This window comes from Macaca fascicularis, chromosome 6 (genome assembly GCF_037993035.2).
Source record: "Macaca fascicularis isolate 582-1 chromosome 6, T2T-MFA8v1.1".
Taxonomy (NCBI): domain Eukaryota; kingdom Metazoa; phylum Chordata; class Mammalia; order Primates; family Cercopithecidae; genus Macaca; species Macaca fascicularis.
Window position 1 is genome coordinate 46,218,122 of NC_088380.1, and position 15,979 is coordinate 46,234,100.

General features: G+C 34.8%; 1 protein-coding gene across 2 annotated transcripts in view; it reads right to left on the minus strand.

Moving 5' to 3' along the window:
• The window catches only part of HCN1 (hyperpolarization activated cyclic nucleotide gated potassium channel 1), a 439,910-nt gene that overhangs the window by 375,889 nt on the left and 48,042 nt on the right, over positions 1-15,979 (minus strand). For both annotated transcript variants that reach the window (XM_045393695.3, XM_005556858.5), the window contains exon 2: positions 8,420-8,843. In XM_045393695.3, coding sequence (XP_045249630.1) covers positions 8,420-8,843 — 424 coding nt within the window. The remainder of the gene's footprint in view (positions 1-8,419; positions 8,844-15,979) is intronic.

Below are 15,979 nucleotides of genomic sequence, written 5' to 3' on the forward strand. Positions count from 1 at the left end.
ATGAAACAAATGGATTTGAAATGTAGTAATGTAGTATTTGGCAAACTAAAGAGGTTCAACATAGTTAAAGAATAATGAAATAGAGTTTCTCGGGTTGAGAGAGTTTGGCCAGAAACAAATTTCAAAGGGCCTTGAATATTGCATTGTATGTTGAGAGTAATGAAACATTACAGAAATATTTTCAGCAGGTGGGTAATATTGTAATAGTTACTCTTCAAAACTACCACTTTTGAGTTCCTGAGAAGGCAAGCAAGGGTCAATTTTAAAATACAGTTATGAATTGAGAATAGAAATCCAAATGAGAGACAAGTTGGCTTGGACTAGGATGGTGATAAGGGGATCAAGTGAAGAAGTTACAGGATTCCAACTACACTCAGGAAGTAGCAGAATCAGTAGGACTTGCTTATTTCTTAGAAATTAAAAGAGAAGGAGAAGAATACTTTTTAGATTTCTGACTTGAGCAACAGGAAATAAGGGAAAAGGAGAAGATTTAAAGAAAAAATGAACCTACTGGGCTTGAGCAGCTCATGAGATATCTTTGTAGGATGTCACTGAGTCATGTGGACACTGAGGCAACTAGGTATATATAATTTAGAAACTTGAATATCTATCTGATTATTATCAACATATAGCCATGGAATTATATAAAAACTTGCAAAACAAGAAAACAGATTGGGACAAGGATCGGGCATTAAGAAAGTTGAATGTTTTAATCTTAAAGTGGGAAGCATGAACATTTCAAATCAGATCTTATATTCTGATATTTAACAGAGATTTCCATGTCAAAAGCACTGAGATGATACAGATCTGCCATGGGGCACTGACCAAAGAACATGCATAAAATTAAATCTTACCTCTAACATATGTATATATACACCATGCACACCCTGTTAAAACTTTTTTGTTGTCTTCGGGCCGGGCACAGAGGCTCACGCCTGCAATCCCAGCATTTTGGGAGAAGAAAGTATAGTTAGAAATCATTTTACATATATGAATATCCACAGTCATCTCTTTTATTTTTTTTTTCAAGAAATGAACTAGGCAAGCAAACAGATGATTCTAGGAGAGTGTAAATGAATAATTTCAAAGAAAACAGTTTGGCATTTTAGAAGATAGGACCTTAAAGTAACAACCAATAGAGGACACCTAGTGGTCTTTAGCAGAATCAATATTTGCTTGCAGAACATATCAGGCAATTCACACACATGCAATAATGTTGGTGGGTGGATCACCTGAAGTCAGGAGTTCAAGAGCAGCCTGGCCAACATGGTGAAACCCTGTCTTTACTAAAAATACAAAAATTAGCCAGGCATGTTGGCTGCACCTGTAATACCAGCTACTCAGGAGGCTGAGACAGGAGAATCACTTGAACCCAGGAGGCGGAGTTTGCATGAGCTGAGATGGAACCAACTACCCGCCAGCCTGGGTGACACAGCAGTTGCCTTGACTTAACATTTCATTTCCACATAGAACTCACTACATTGTATGTTAAAATTTCAGCATATCTGTTAAGCTATCACATTAAAAAGTACATAATACTGAAAACAATTATCTCACAATACTAATAATTGTTTAGAGAAGGAACTTAAAACTCTGTTTAATTGGAGAAGAAAGTATAGTTAGAAATCATTTTACATATATGAATATCCACAGTCATCTCTTTTTTTTTTTTTTTTTTTTTTTCAAGAAATGAACTAGCCAAGCAAACAGATGATTCTAGGAGAGTGTAAATGAATAATTTCAAAGAAAACAGTTGGGCATTTTAGAAGATAGAACCTTAAAGTAACAACCAATAGAGGACACCTAGTGGTCTTTAGCAGAATCAATATTTGCTTGCAGAACATATCAGGCAATTCACACACATGCAATAATGGTGTTAGTAGATGTGCTAATTTCAGAAAGATGTCATCATAAATATGATATTTATAAATATTACAAAAATACCCATTTAAATATTTCAGATAACTTCCATATGCTTAATTTCATTTGAACTTCACAACTGTTTGATTGTTTGTGGGCAATCAAAATCACATAAGTCACTTTATGTGATTTTTCCCTAGATTACATAGAAAATAATGTCGAAGTTGAAATATACACTAATTTCTGTTATAGAATCCATTCCATACGATCATAAAAATTGAAACTTCCAATATAATTGATATTTAAAATTGTAAAACACTGCGAATAGACTTCATAGAAGGCCTTGTCATATTTCATTAACTGATACAAACATTTTTCGACAGCAAGAGTACTTGGCAAAGATAAAACTTTTCTTAGCTATCTAAAAAAGTACTGTGTTTGACACTGACTGCATATAAAAAAATGTAAGGAAGTGATAAAACTCTCTTCTAACTAGTGTTGTTAGCTCTATCCACAGTGGCCTCCAATCTCCTTCATTCTGTAGCATGCTAAAATGTAAATCTCCTGCCTAAAATGCATCAATGGCACCTTTTGAGTAAGCCCATCATTAGCACAAATTTTGGTCTGCATCTCCAAACTCAATCTGGGAATCTGCATCTACTGCACTAGGCTGCTTGTATCTCGTATCTTCTGGAATGCACTCGTCTGCCTGGCCCACTTGTTCAGCCGGGTAATCTATAACCCAGATTCAAAATTCAGTTCAGTATGTTTGAAGGCCTCATCTTATGCAAAAGCAATTGTGTTGTTCACTCCCTTATTTATGCCACTACTTCCCACACCATCTGTGATTATTTGCTCACATCTGCTTTTCTTACAATATTGGCATCAGTCTTCTATCCTTATTTGCAGCATCTCCACATATAGATTACTCAGTAAATGCCTGGGAGTGAAGAACGGATACTCTCTTATTATTATTTAACGAATTTAGAACATGGGAGATTGCCAGTATTTAGTGGATAAGCATGCTCTGATTATTTATTGTGTTTATAACCCTGCACTAATATACAAAAAGATTCAAGGGCAAAATTTGACACTGATTCTTCCCTATGATGTCTATGTCTGACAGAAGGAAAGGAAAATATGTGTAATAAAGCATTAGTAACCAAATTATCATGAACAAATATATGTAGAGCCAGCAGAAATTTTCATTGTAAAGGTATTGACTGTCACAGTAGAGTGCATCAATGCAGAATCCTTTCTGGAAATGAGTTGAAGTCTGATTTTTTTTTTTTTTTTTTTTTTTTTTTTTACGGAGTTTCGCTCTCGTCGCCCACACTGGAGTGCAATGGCACGATCGTAGCTCACTGCAACCTCCGCCTCCTGGGTTCAAGCTGTTCTCCTGCCTCAGCCTCCCGAGAAGATGGGATTACAGGCGCCCACCACCATGCCTGGTTAATTTATATATGTGTGTGTGTGTGTGTATACATATATATTTTTTAGTAGAGACAGGGTTTCACCATGTTGGCCAGGCTGGCCTCAAACTCCTGACCTCAGGTGATCCACTGCATCTGGCCTTAAGTCTGATTTTTAAAGGAGTGATAGAAAAAAAAAAAGGCTTTCCAAATCAGAGATGTAGCAGGAATAAAATTATAGAAGCAGAAAGAATCATTTCCTGCAAGCAGCACTGTAAAACTGAAACAAAAACAAACAGGAAAGAGTTGGGTGCAAATATGAAGTGACGATGGTAAGACCAGGGAAGAATGTGCTGGAGAGCTTTGGAGGCACAGCAAGGAAACACAGATTTGATGTGATAAGCAATATGGAGGTTCTCTAAGTTCTGGTACAGGGCAGGTTTGGGAAAATTCTGCTGTTTGCTTATGGCAAGTCTTAGAATCCTATGTGTTTTTTAAAATATAAAAGTAATTAGAATATGCATTGTATAATTATAGATAGGCAATTTATAGTAAGAGTTAGTTTCTACTCTACACCAATTTGAATGCTAAAATTAACCAAACACAGAAACTGTAATCTGCATTAGCTCCCTATGGAATACATTTCCTTATCACTGTTCTGTTGGTATACATAATTTGTATATAAAACTATCTCTAAGCCAGTATAAAAATCTAATATTGGTTTCAAGACAAGCATTGAAATGTTCAAGACACATTATTCATCTGAAATTGCTATAGATATGTAAGATCAAAACCATAGGCCTTCTTTCCTGTCCCAAAATGTATTTAATTAATTGTATTATGTCCCAGTTCTATACAAGGGAGATTGGGGAGATGGGAAATGATGAATAAAAAGTAAAATCTTATAGCTATATATTCCAAAGCCATAGTTATTATATAATGATGCATTTCCCACTTTCTAAAATTAAGAATAATTTATGCTTTATCTATGACGTTAAGTCTTACAAAGAGATAATCATTACAGAGTAGCATTTCTATTTGCAATTAATATTTCCTAAACCTCTAAAAAATTTCGAAGGTCATCTCCTGTTGATAAAATGACTGAGATCAGCAGCTGTAAAGGAACTCTTCACCTTTACACACTGAATAATCTCCTATTCGCTAAGCTCTTAATCTCTCTTTATCTCTTCAGTGGCTTGTGATTGTCACATATTCCATTTAATTTCCAGGGATTTCCTCACCGTATGTCTCTTTTAGGAGGGTCACACTGAATTTGTTCCTCTTGTGATAGGTTATGAAATAGCAGTCTGGCTTGGATAACTGTCTTATTTATTATATTTAATAATAACAACAACGACAATGCTGATTCAAATAATAGTTTTTTAAACCCAAATGTAAAAATGGGAAAGATTCACCTCAGTTTTCTAGCTACTACATGAAAAGAAATTTCTGGCTTGATTTATCTAAACTGTCTCTGATTTTTACCTCACCTGGCAATATATACAAAGTTTCAGTGTAATGTCACAGAAAGCTATTTTTGCATCCCAAATCTATTGATCTTATAACTGACTCATGAAAACAACTTCCCTCCTCACTTCTTAACACCATGTGTTTCATAAATTAGTTGCTCAAATCAGCTATTTCCTCCTGTATTAACCACTAATTCAGCTTTAGTAATGATAATAACATAAGCACAAAATTTTAAAGCTTCTGTATCTGATTCATAATATTTTTCTAATTTATTTGGCATCAGAGCTCCTTCTTGTTTTTCAGTTGAACTAATTCAGTCCAGAAAAAAAAAAATGTATTGTTGAAGATGGAAGCAGCTTCCTATAGAAGGCAGCAGCTTTCCTCAGGAATGATTCATTTAGAACAGTGGCAGCTTCCAGACTTCACACATTACTTCCCCAAATTTGCTGAATTTAGCATTAGCCAGCTTGGTACTAAAACACTCAGAACCAAAGACATGTGGGTGAACTCACATCTTCCTCTGCATTCTTATTGCAAAAGCTCAAAGAGCTACTTTTTCTGGTTTATTTGTTGTATTTCTACTTGTAAACACATCCTGGTGGCATTTACAAAAGTCAGGTAGAGAGATTTCCAGTTTTGGAATCATTCAAATTTCTTGGTGATTATGGTTAGAAACATGTAGGTGATGGAAAGATGAATTTGTATTACATTCTGGATTATGACTCTGTTTCTTGCCTGTTGAACAGGATTACTAACGGGCATTAAATACCCAAGATATATGATATTGTATGGGGTATCATATAATCAAGAAAACATTCTTCACCTAAATGGGCTTATGGTTCATTTATTACCAAGCTCATTTATTTATAAGAAACATGTTGCCAAGTCACAACTCTAGCCTGAATGTGCTTGGTTACCAAATGTCTGTAAGTGCATATTAAATTGTATTTTACAATAATGATAGCAGTGAGCTGGTGTTCCTAAATTTTATCACGGCATCTTTAAAACACATCATGTTACACAGATCTAGGTGCCTGTGATTACTGCCAGAAGCCAAAGGACATTGGTGTTAAGGAGTATACTCTTCCATGACCACATAGCCTGCCATTTTATGTGATAGGATGCCATCTGTTTATCCTGCTGCCATTCTCTAGTAACTGGGCTAAAACCACAAGATATTAAAAATAGTCACATTGCTACTGTATTTTTAATTGACTGGATATTTATATCAGTGACTTTCCTCTCACAGGATATTTGTTAAAATATTTTTCTGTGGCCTTGTTTCAAGAGGTACTATTCAACTCTGTTGCATTGCATGGCCCACAGTCTTATTTAAGAAAAGTTCGGCCGGGCGCGGTGGCTCAAGCCTGTAATCCCAGCACTTTGGGAGGCCGAGACGGGCGGATCACGAGGTCAGGAGATCGAGACCATCCTGGCTAATATGGTGAAACCCCGTCTCTACTAAAAAATACAAAAAAAACTAGCCGGGCAAAGTGGCGGGTGCCTGTAGTCCCAGCTACTCGGGAGGCTGAGGCAGGAGAATGGCGTGAACCTGAGAGAAGGAGCTTGCAGTGAGCTGAGATCCGGCCACTGCACTCCAGCCTGGGTGACAGAGCAAGACTCCGTCTCAAAAAAAAAAGAAAAGTTCCCTATAATTTCTTAGACAGTCTATAAAATGGTAGAATATTAAGATATTTATAACTAAAGCAGTATATGTCATAGTAAGAACCGATATAGTTTTGCAGTTAAGAACACTGGCTCGTAAGTCTGATTGCCAAGTTTGGAATCCCAGCTCCACTTCTTACTAGTTCTATGAATCTGGACAAGTTACCTTATTGTATTTAATTGTTCTCATCTGTAAAATGATGACAATAATTATATTTACATCACTGTGTTGTTAGGAAGATTCAGTGAGCTAATATATGTAAAGAACCAAACATACTAGTTGACATGTAATAAGCCTTCAATAAATATTGCAATTACTAGCAAGAATCATCTTGGTTTGGTATTAATCTCAAATTAGCATTAAAAAGCTTTGAGAACTGAACATTTCTTCCATTTTAGATGGAATGTGCTATGTAGAGAAAAATTACAAGATGAATCTGATTTCTCAAATGTGCTTCATTTGATTTTAAATATATCCCATATCTATATTTTAAGAATGATCCATTTTTATGCCTTTTTATCAGTGCGTTATGCAGTGTTTTATTATTGCATGTCATTTCCTGAAATCCTGTGAACCAAAATGTCACTGTCAAGCACATACAAAAACACTGCTACCGCCTCACAGAAATCAAACAGAACTTCCATTTTATGACATATTTAAAAGCATAATTTATCTTAAAAATGCTAAAAAGTATTTCTGCAGGGGACAAAGCAATAATCTATAGCCAGTATATGACTTCATATGACTCTCATTAGTGTTGGTTTAGGTATTCTGTAAGTCTTTTGGACTCTTATGTTTATGCAGACAATAAAATTCAGGTTATAATTAATAGAAAAAGACTTAGGAAGAAAAGGAAGTCAAAATGGTTAATATGCATACTTTGAAGACAGGGATATAAACTCCTTTTCTTGATGATGGTTTAAGTCAGATCTTTGGAAATTCCAGTCGGCTGAGTCCTCTCAGGTCTCACCCACTGTCTAACAACAACATATGCCCTATTCAGCAAAATATGGGCCATAATTGGTCAGATTCACTCCATTTATTCACTATACTCTTTGTGTTTTCTATGTACTAACGTCCCTCTTGAATATGTTCTTTTTTAGTATTATGAAATGAACTAATAGGGAGAAATTATAATAAGTTACTATAGGCAAGGTATAACAATGAGCAAAATTAATACGCTAAAATCAAAGCCATTATATATATAACTTGGAAATAAAGAAACAATCTCTTTTACCCCAGCATGAATTCAATGAAACTTCAATATTAGAGGAGACAAAAACCACACTATCTCATAGAGCTAATGATGTGCCAGATTAGCAATCAGACCCTACACATCTTTATCAAAGACGGTACCAGGCCGGGCGTGGTGGCTCACGCCTGTAATCCCCGCACTTTGGGAGGAGGAGGTAGGCGGATCACGAGGTCAGGAGATCGAGACCATCCTGGCAAACATGGTGAAACCCCATCTCTACTAAAAATACAAAAAAAAAAAAAAAAAAAAAAAAAAAAAAAATTAGCCAGGTGTGGTGGCGGGCGCCTGTAGTCCCAGCTTCTCTGGAGGCTGAGGCAGGAGAATGGTGTGAACCCGGGCGGCGGCGGAGCTTGCAGTGAGCCGAGATCCAGCCTGGGCGACAGAGCGAGACTTCGTCTCAAAAAAAAAAAAAAAGACGGTACTTGATGTATTTATATTAGGTTTTAAAAAAACCAAAGTGGGAGAGGGGTTGTATTGATCAGGATAATAATTGTTGATTAAAGTGTATTTATTTTAAAATATAATAAATTGGCATAAAATGATCGCTATTTTTTTAGTTCATTCAAATCCATTATTTGATCATGTATTTTATGAATACAATATATAACTTATGCATGGAAAAGAGGAGTCAAATACATTTTTCTACTTGAATTTCATAAAACTCATTACGCATAGCACAGTAATTGTTCATTGTAAAACAGCCATAATTAACAATTTTCTGATATAGATTTTAAAAAAGAAAAAGATGCATCTTACCTCTTCCCACTGATGTATGTATCTAATTAACCTTGAAAGTCGTAATAAACGCAAGAGACTGAGAATTTTTGTAAACCTCACAATGCGAAGTGCCCTGGCTGTCTTGTAAACTTCTGAATCCATTCCTTTTTCTACAATAAGAAAGATATAATCCACTGGGATGGATGAGATGAAGTCAACCACAAACCAGCTTTTTAAATAATTCATCTTGATCACTTTGGGGTCCAGGATGATTTCAGAACTGTCTTCGTTGACAGTTCCAGTCCTAAAATTCATGATCAGGTCCAGTAGGAAAACTGTATCTGATGCCACATTGAAAATAATCCATGGTGTTGTTGTTTGCTCTGTAAAGAATGTGATTCCAACTGGTATGATGACTAGATTTCCAACCATCATTATAAGCATTATTAAATCCCAATAAAACCTACAACAAATAAAAAAATCAGATTTTAAGATGTAGAAAACAACGAGCCCATCCCCCCCATGAAAAATTATTGCTGACATATAGTGAGATCAACAAGTAAAAGAACAAAGAAATGGTTTTATTTAAAAAAAAAATAATTCCTTAAATGGCTATATGTTTAAATCTAAGTAAAATTAATATATTCTTAAACCAAGGCATTATGATTATGAAATTCTAAAAATTATGTGATATGAAGAATTATACAAATAAAATCAAGAACATATTTATTTAGTAAAAAGGCAAAAAAGCAACCTGCCTTATAATTAATACAAAATATAGACAGAAACTACAAAGAAGTATAAGATTAGAAGATATGTAAGAAAGCCTTTGGGAAGGCTCTTTGAAGATGTTTTGAATTATTTTAGATGGTCAATTTACCAATCATAGATTAGAAAAAAACAGAAATAAATAGGATACTCTAAAAATTTTAGTACTGCAAATTTATCTCAAGGAATACAGATTAGGTTTGCCATGGAATCTAGAATACCCTGGAGTTTTGCAGTACTCCAAATATTTTATGCTTTATTCTTCTTTTGCTTGAAATAAGAAAACTAATTTTGGTCTGATGCTAAGAACTGAACAGGTTCTACTCCATATTTGAAACTAGAATCTACATAAAATTTGCGTTTTTATTACTACTTTATTGAACAACTACTTTAAATATATTGTCACTACTTTTCCAAAAAAATTCTTTTTTTGTTTGTTTGTTTGTTTGTTTTTGAAACACAGTTTCACTCCTGTTGCCCAGGCTGGAGTGCAATGGCATGATCTCAGCTCACTCAAACCTCCACCTCCCGAGTTCAAGTGATTCTCCTTCTGCTTCAGCCTCCCGAGTAGCTGGCATTACAGGCATGCCACCATGCCCAGCTAAAAAAAAATCTTTAACATTTCTAATTTAATTCTGAACATGCCTATGACTACTAGGTACCTTTTGAAATATTCTTTTGAGATAAGAATATTAAAATTGAGAGAAAAACCAGAAAATTTAAAATTTAAATTTTAATATTAAAATTAAAATTGAGAGAAATATTAAAATTGAGAGAGAACTTCATTCCTGGTTTATATAGCTCAACTAAATTCATCTGGCATAACTATAGTGTTATTTTTATAAGGGTTCTTTCAGTCTGTTGACACTCCTGTTAATCAAATATTTATAGTTGTTACAGTGTATACTTGTAAAAATGAAAAAAAAAAAAAAGCTAACACAACTGTATAATCATGAAATGTCTCCAGAAACATAAGTTATTTTTTCCTAGTCATAGGTATGTTATTTGAGCAGTTTTGTGTAAACAATATAAACTTCCATGATAAAAAATGTCTGTTCACCAAGATACTTTTGTTTTACATGAATACTCCTACTTAGACTATTTGAGTTACATTTTGGTGAGGTATACATGTGTATACACCTTTCAAAGTTACTATCATCTGTAATTATGAATGACTCCTGAAATAAAAGTTGTAGTTGAAGAAAAAACTATAATAGGCCCTATCTCCCCTGTCTCCAGCCTCAGGATGTTGTAAAGGATAAGCGTTTGTCATTTTGAAGATTTCACCAATATTTCTGCCAAAACTTGCCTATAATTTTTGAAACAAGTATACAAATACCCATGTCAGTCATACAACATGCACTGGCAGTTTAAACGAAATGGTTTTGTATCGTCTTCTCACAATGGAAATGCAAAATGTACCATTCAACACAATAAGGACAGAGGAGAGATGCAGAGGAGGAGCAATCTTGTAACAGCTATTTCACAAAGAAATAGCATCACTAAACTCTAAAATGAAACTGTGTGTATCCTGAGGATTTTTCACTTCTGGGCACTCCTATCAAGTCCCTTCTGTAAGTTTCTCTCTCTGCCCTCCCCTTCAAGGCCGTTGTTCCCCTGGGTGTCACATATAGCCATTTTATCTTCTATTCTACACATTGCCCTTGAGAAATATTATACACCCATCCATGCCTTTAATAATTAATTTGTAACTGATGACCCCAAAAGCTTTATCGTCAATCCATTCCTATCTTCTAAGCCTCCTAATCCTCATAATCAGCAGCCTGTTAAATCTCTTTCCTGGCATATCTCACACTCATCTCAAACAGCATGCCTAAGCTCAAACTCATAATCTCCTCTCCCACATATATTCCTCACATATACCCTATCTCAGGGAATGGAACAACTCTATATGTGATTTGCAAGCCAGAAACCATGGAGCCATCCTAAATAACTCCTGGCCCTAAATCTACTCAAACCCATATCCAATCGATCACCAAGGCTGTTTAGTTCTCACACCTAAATGTATGTTGTATTCATCCATTTGCACTTTACGATTCCCACTGCAGCTGTCGTCATTCAGAAAGTCTTACCAGCTATTTTATTTAGAGACAAGTCAATTAAATTCTTTTATTTTACATTTTCTAATCTGTTCAATGAAGATTATGATAGAACCAAATATACAGGGTTTTACAGATTAAATGAAACGATATATGCTAATCCCAGAGCCTGGCATATAATTGTAACAAACAATGCCAGTGGCCTAGTCAGTACCCATTTACCCTTCCTCACTTACCATAAAAAATTCAATTTTGTGGGAAGCACCCAGCAATCTAATGAAAAATACTCATTTCTACAGACATCTTTGCATTTCTGTGATTAAGATAGAAGCCTTTTTTTTTTTTTGAAGGAAAACTAATATCTCATCCTTCAGAGCAATAGAGATGAAAAGAAAGCACCATTCATTCTTCATTACAGTAATAATGCTTACCACACTATAGCTTTTTGCTAGCAATACTTAATATAGTCTGAAGCCATTAGATATCTCAATACCAGTAGGTTAAACCCTATAATATCGTTTTAAAGTAACATTGACTCTATTTTGCAGACAAAACCACAGGTGCTTTTATATGCTTACATAATATTGTCTTTAGTTAGCATGGATTCATTCCTTAGGTAACAAAAAAATTACAATCATCACCTATTCTGGAAGTGCAATCAATATACCTTCTTTAAAACAAAAAATGGGTTCTTAAAAATTGACTTCATGAAAATCTCTTACCTAATTGCCCATGAGTCTTTCTTTCTAGCTCTTTACTCTCAAAATTTGTCTGAGATACCCAAGCTCCTTCTTTTCCTTAACTCTCAGTTTCTATGTATTGCACATTTTATTACCATATCATCTTTCCTATCTCTCACCTCCTTCCATTCCCATTATTATTTCTCAGGTCTGGGCAGAGCCACCTTTCACTTAAAATTCCTCATGAGTCTCCTGTCTATTCTTTCTAATCAAGTCTCACCACTCCCGAAGCAACTTACCTAACAATCAATTTGCTAGGTCAACAAACAGCAATGACTCTCTCAATTAAATGAAAACAACTTAGTCTGTTTGTCAAAGCACTCCGTGATATCACCTCCTCCTGCCTTTCCAGCCCCCTCTTTTAAAAATTGAGGACAAACATCCCATATCTCAGGCAAGAGGGCACTTGCTCATGCTTTGCCCTCATGCCTATCTGGGTACACATACAGGAGATATGATTACTTCCATCCCAGCTATCTTTCTACCTAACAGCATTCTACTTCTCCCTCAAATCCCATTCTGGCAATGAGTTTCTTAGATTTTTTGTGAGTTTTTTTATTATTATTATTTTGTTTTAGTAGACTTTATTTTCAGAATAGTTTTAGGTTCATGGAAAACTTGAGCTGAGTGTACAGAGATTTCTCATATAGCCCCTGCCCCTAGACATGTATAGTCCCTCCCAAATATCAACATCCCCCACCATAAAAAAAATTGTTACAAATGATGAACTTACACTGATACCTTATTATCACCCAGAGCCCACAGTTTATGTTAGGATTCACTGTTGGTGTACATTCTATGGTTTGGGCAAATACATAGTGACATGTATACATATGAGTAGTTTCACTGCCCTAAAAATCACATGTGCATTTTTTATTCATCCTTCTTTCCCCTCATTTGTTAGTTTTTTTTTTTTTACAACCTCCAGAGCAGCATATATTTTCAACATGCTTCCTAATTTATTTTTTATTTGTATGTGTTTTTTCCATCATTACTGATTTAAGTTATTTAAAATTCAAAACTGTTTCTTCTCTTCTATTTATTTTCTGCTATAAGACAGATAGCATCTAAGACAGCAAATTAAGAATATTTATTAATTGGATTTTTAATGAAAACATACACTTTAATGCGGGATATTTAAAGAAAACCTTTTATAATAAGCCAAAGAGCCATTAACAAAGTAAACAATGATTTCTTAATTTGTCCTGCATATAGATCTGGATTTTACTTATTGAGGATTTTCATTTTTACAACAGAATACATTAAAATAAATAAAATAGGAAACAGGTTAGAAATATGCTCTTAGGTTAGATATCTAAAAAAAAAAAAAAGAGTTGTGTATTTGAGACAATTTTACATATCATATAATCTATCTACTTCTGTTCTGTTGGGGTCCGCGTGTTTCCTAAACAAAGGAATGAACACACAAGACAACACAAGACAAGACAAACATGGCGGCCGCCCCGAATGGCGCACTCTCCTTTATTTTATACAGTCATTTGTGGAATGTTGCCAAGTCACAAGACACATTTGTTTTTCTGACCTTTCCCTGACTTTCTGGATTTTCAAGATGTTTACACATAAACAAGCCCCCAGGGTCTGCTGTTTGCAGCTGGCTCCTTTGTCCTCCCTGTTTGCAGGGAAGGAACGCCCTGCTTCATTTGCAAGAGCAGGACTTATCGGGAACACCCTGCTTCGTTTGCAAGAGCAGGACTTACCGGGAACGTCTGGTTTGTGAGCACGTAGTCCCCTACATGTTCATCCTGTCCCAGATATTTGTAAAAGAACTTGGATGGACTTTGAGGGCAGACCAGAGTTAAAATCCTAGCTTCACGAACTGGATGATTTGGAGCAAGATATTTAGTTGCCATAAACTTCCATTTTGTCTACTACCCTTAGAGTTACCCTGTGTGAGGACTACAAGAAATAGTGTATGCAAAGTGTAGCATATAGAACCTGTATGAAGAGAAGCCATGACCCAAAAATGATAGCTTCAGAGCTCTATCTTACACTAGAATCTCTGTGGTATCCTGAATAAGGTGCCAGTTCTCCGCAAAGCCTGACATCAACAATGATACGACTCTTTACTTATTTCTCCTTCCTTATAATAAATCCCCATCAACTGAAGGGAGTGGAGAAAGAAACTGTTATGTAGAAACTTCCTTTCTCTGAAATACCAGCAAAGCAGAGAGGACACTCACTGGAAAACTAATGATAAGTACAGCAAAGTCATAATCTAGGTAACTATTTTACCTTTTTTACTGGAAATATACAAAACAAGCTAAATAAAATAATATATTATCACTAATAAGTATAATTATTAACTACTAATAAAATAATTTTCATAGGCCACTTATTTTTTATGTAGCGTGATACACTCCCTACAGATTTTTAGAAGAAAGTGGCATTGTAAAGATTAGTCCATGATATTAAATCAAGAAGAATTTCAAATTCAGTCATACATTTTTTTCTCTACCCACATGCAGCCCTCTAAGGCTTAGTGATAAGGAGAACTCCTCCTTTTTCCTAACAAGAACTTCCCACTCTTCTTAAGGTTCCCCAGCCCCAATTGCTTACGTTATCTGCTCTACTTGAAACAGCCTGATGTCAGACATTTCTAACCTAAAGCTTTAATGAGATTTAAATAATCACCATATTTTACTACTACTAAAGGTGCTTGTATTTACAATATTCTCTCTAAATATTGAATGAAAAATTCTTTTCTCCCTTCTCTGTGAAGAAATAAATATTTGTCATTAAGCAGAATCTAATAAAAAGATTTCCAGTTAATTTCCTGACATGGTACCAGATTTACAGACGCTCCTATTTTATCTACAAAGTCAAAGTCAAATGATGTCATAAACCTGTCCCATCAACTCACACTTAAGATTCACTTCTAAAAGAAAGAAATAGAATTCCCAAAAGATAAACACTTTTGATAACTTCTCATGAAATATAGCACTTCTTTGGCTGATATACAGCCATAGTGTGCTGCTTCTGTGAACTGTCATGGGTTTGAAAATTAGTGGTACTCTGAGAGATTAATAAACATCATTAGCTGCAGTAAAACAGTTTGGACCATTGTATTTAGAAGAATGGCCTCTTGATATCAATTATTTTATAAATATGAAACATGAATTGAGCACATGTTTGTAACAACTTATTTATCAATCTGCATAAATAAATAAATAAGCAAATAAATACCCAGCTGGATTTAATTTTTATAACAACAATAGTCCTCAAAATAATGTCCCAAATTTTATTTTAAACTGATTCAATGTTTAAAATCTAATAGCCTGATGATTGGGTACACATGTTTTGAAAACTAGCATAAAGTACCTTCTCTTAAATGCAAGGTCCTCTTCCCAGTCCTCTTAATACTAAGATTCACACAGGGATAGATATTTTGTAAAAGATAGGTATTTAGAAACTTTGCAAAAAAGTTTCATTGGCCAGGTCTGCTACTTGGTCTAATGCCTTGATGTCTCACAAGGACAGATTTATTATCCATGGAGGGAGGGAAGAAAATATATTTTAAAAATACAGACAACTCAAACATAGGCAATTTGGAATGGAAATATGCTCACTTTCTTAACATAGCAAACCCTTGCAAAATGATCCTATTTAAGGGAAAGTTCAGCCTAAGTTATGAATAAAAAAAGTTAGACTATATCTAAAGGCATTTAGATGCCTTCCAATAAACTAGCAATTTATCCAATGAGAACATGAGATGTGTGGGTGGTGCATTGTTTTAGTTACTCATGAAAATGGTTTATTAAATTAAGCTAATGAAATAGAAATTTAAAACCTATGAAAGTATTAAGTTGTGTACCAATCCAAGCAAAAGTAAACATGTTTTGTCTATTTCCCCCTTCTCCTGAAACTGTATTTTTTATTGTGTGTTAACCTTTTGTCAATATTAAAAATCTTATATTGCTTCACATACTCTTCTTTGTGGAATTTTACAACTATAGCTGCTCACCTCTCCTACTTGAAACTCTCTCAAATTTTTGATTTCTATGATTCTACAT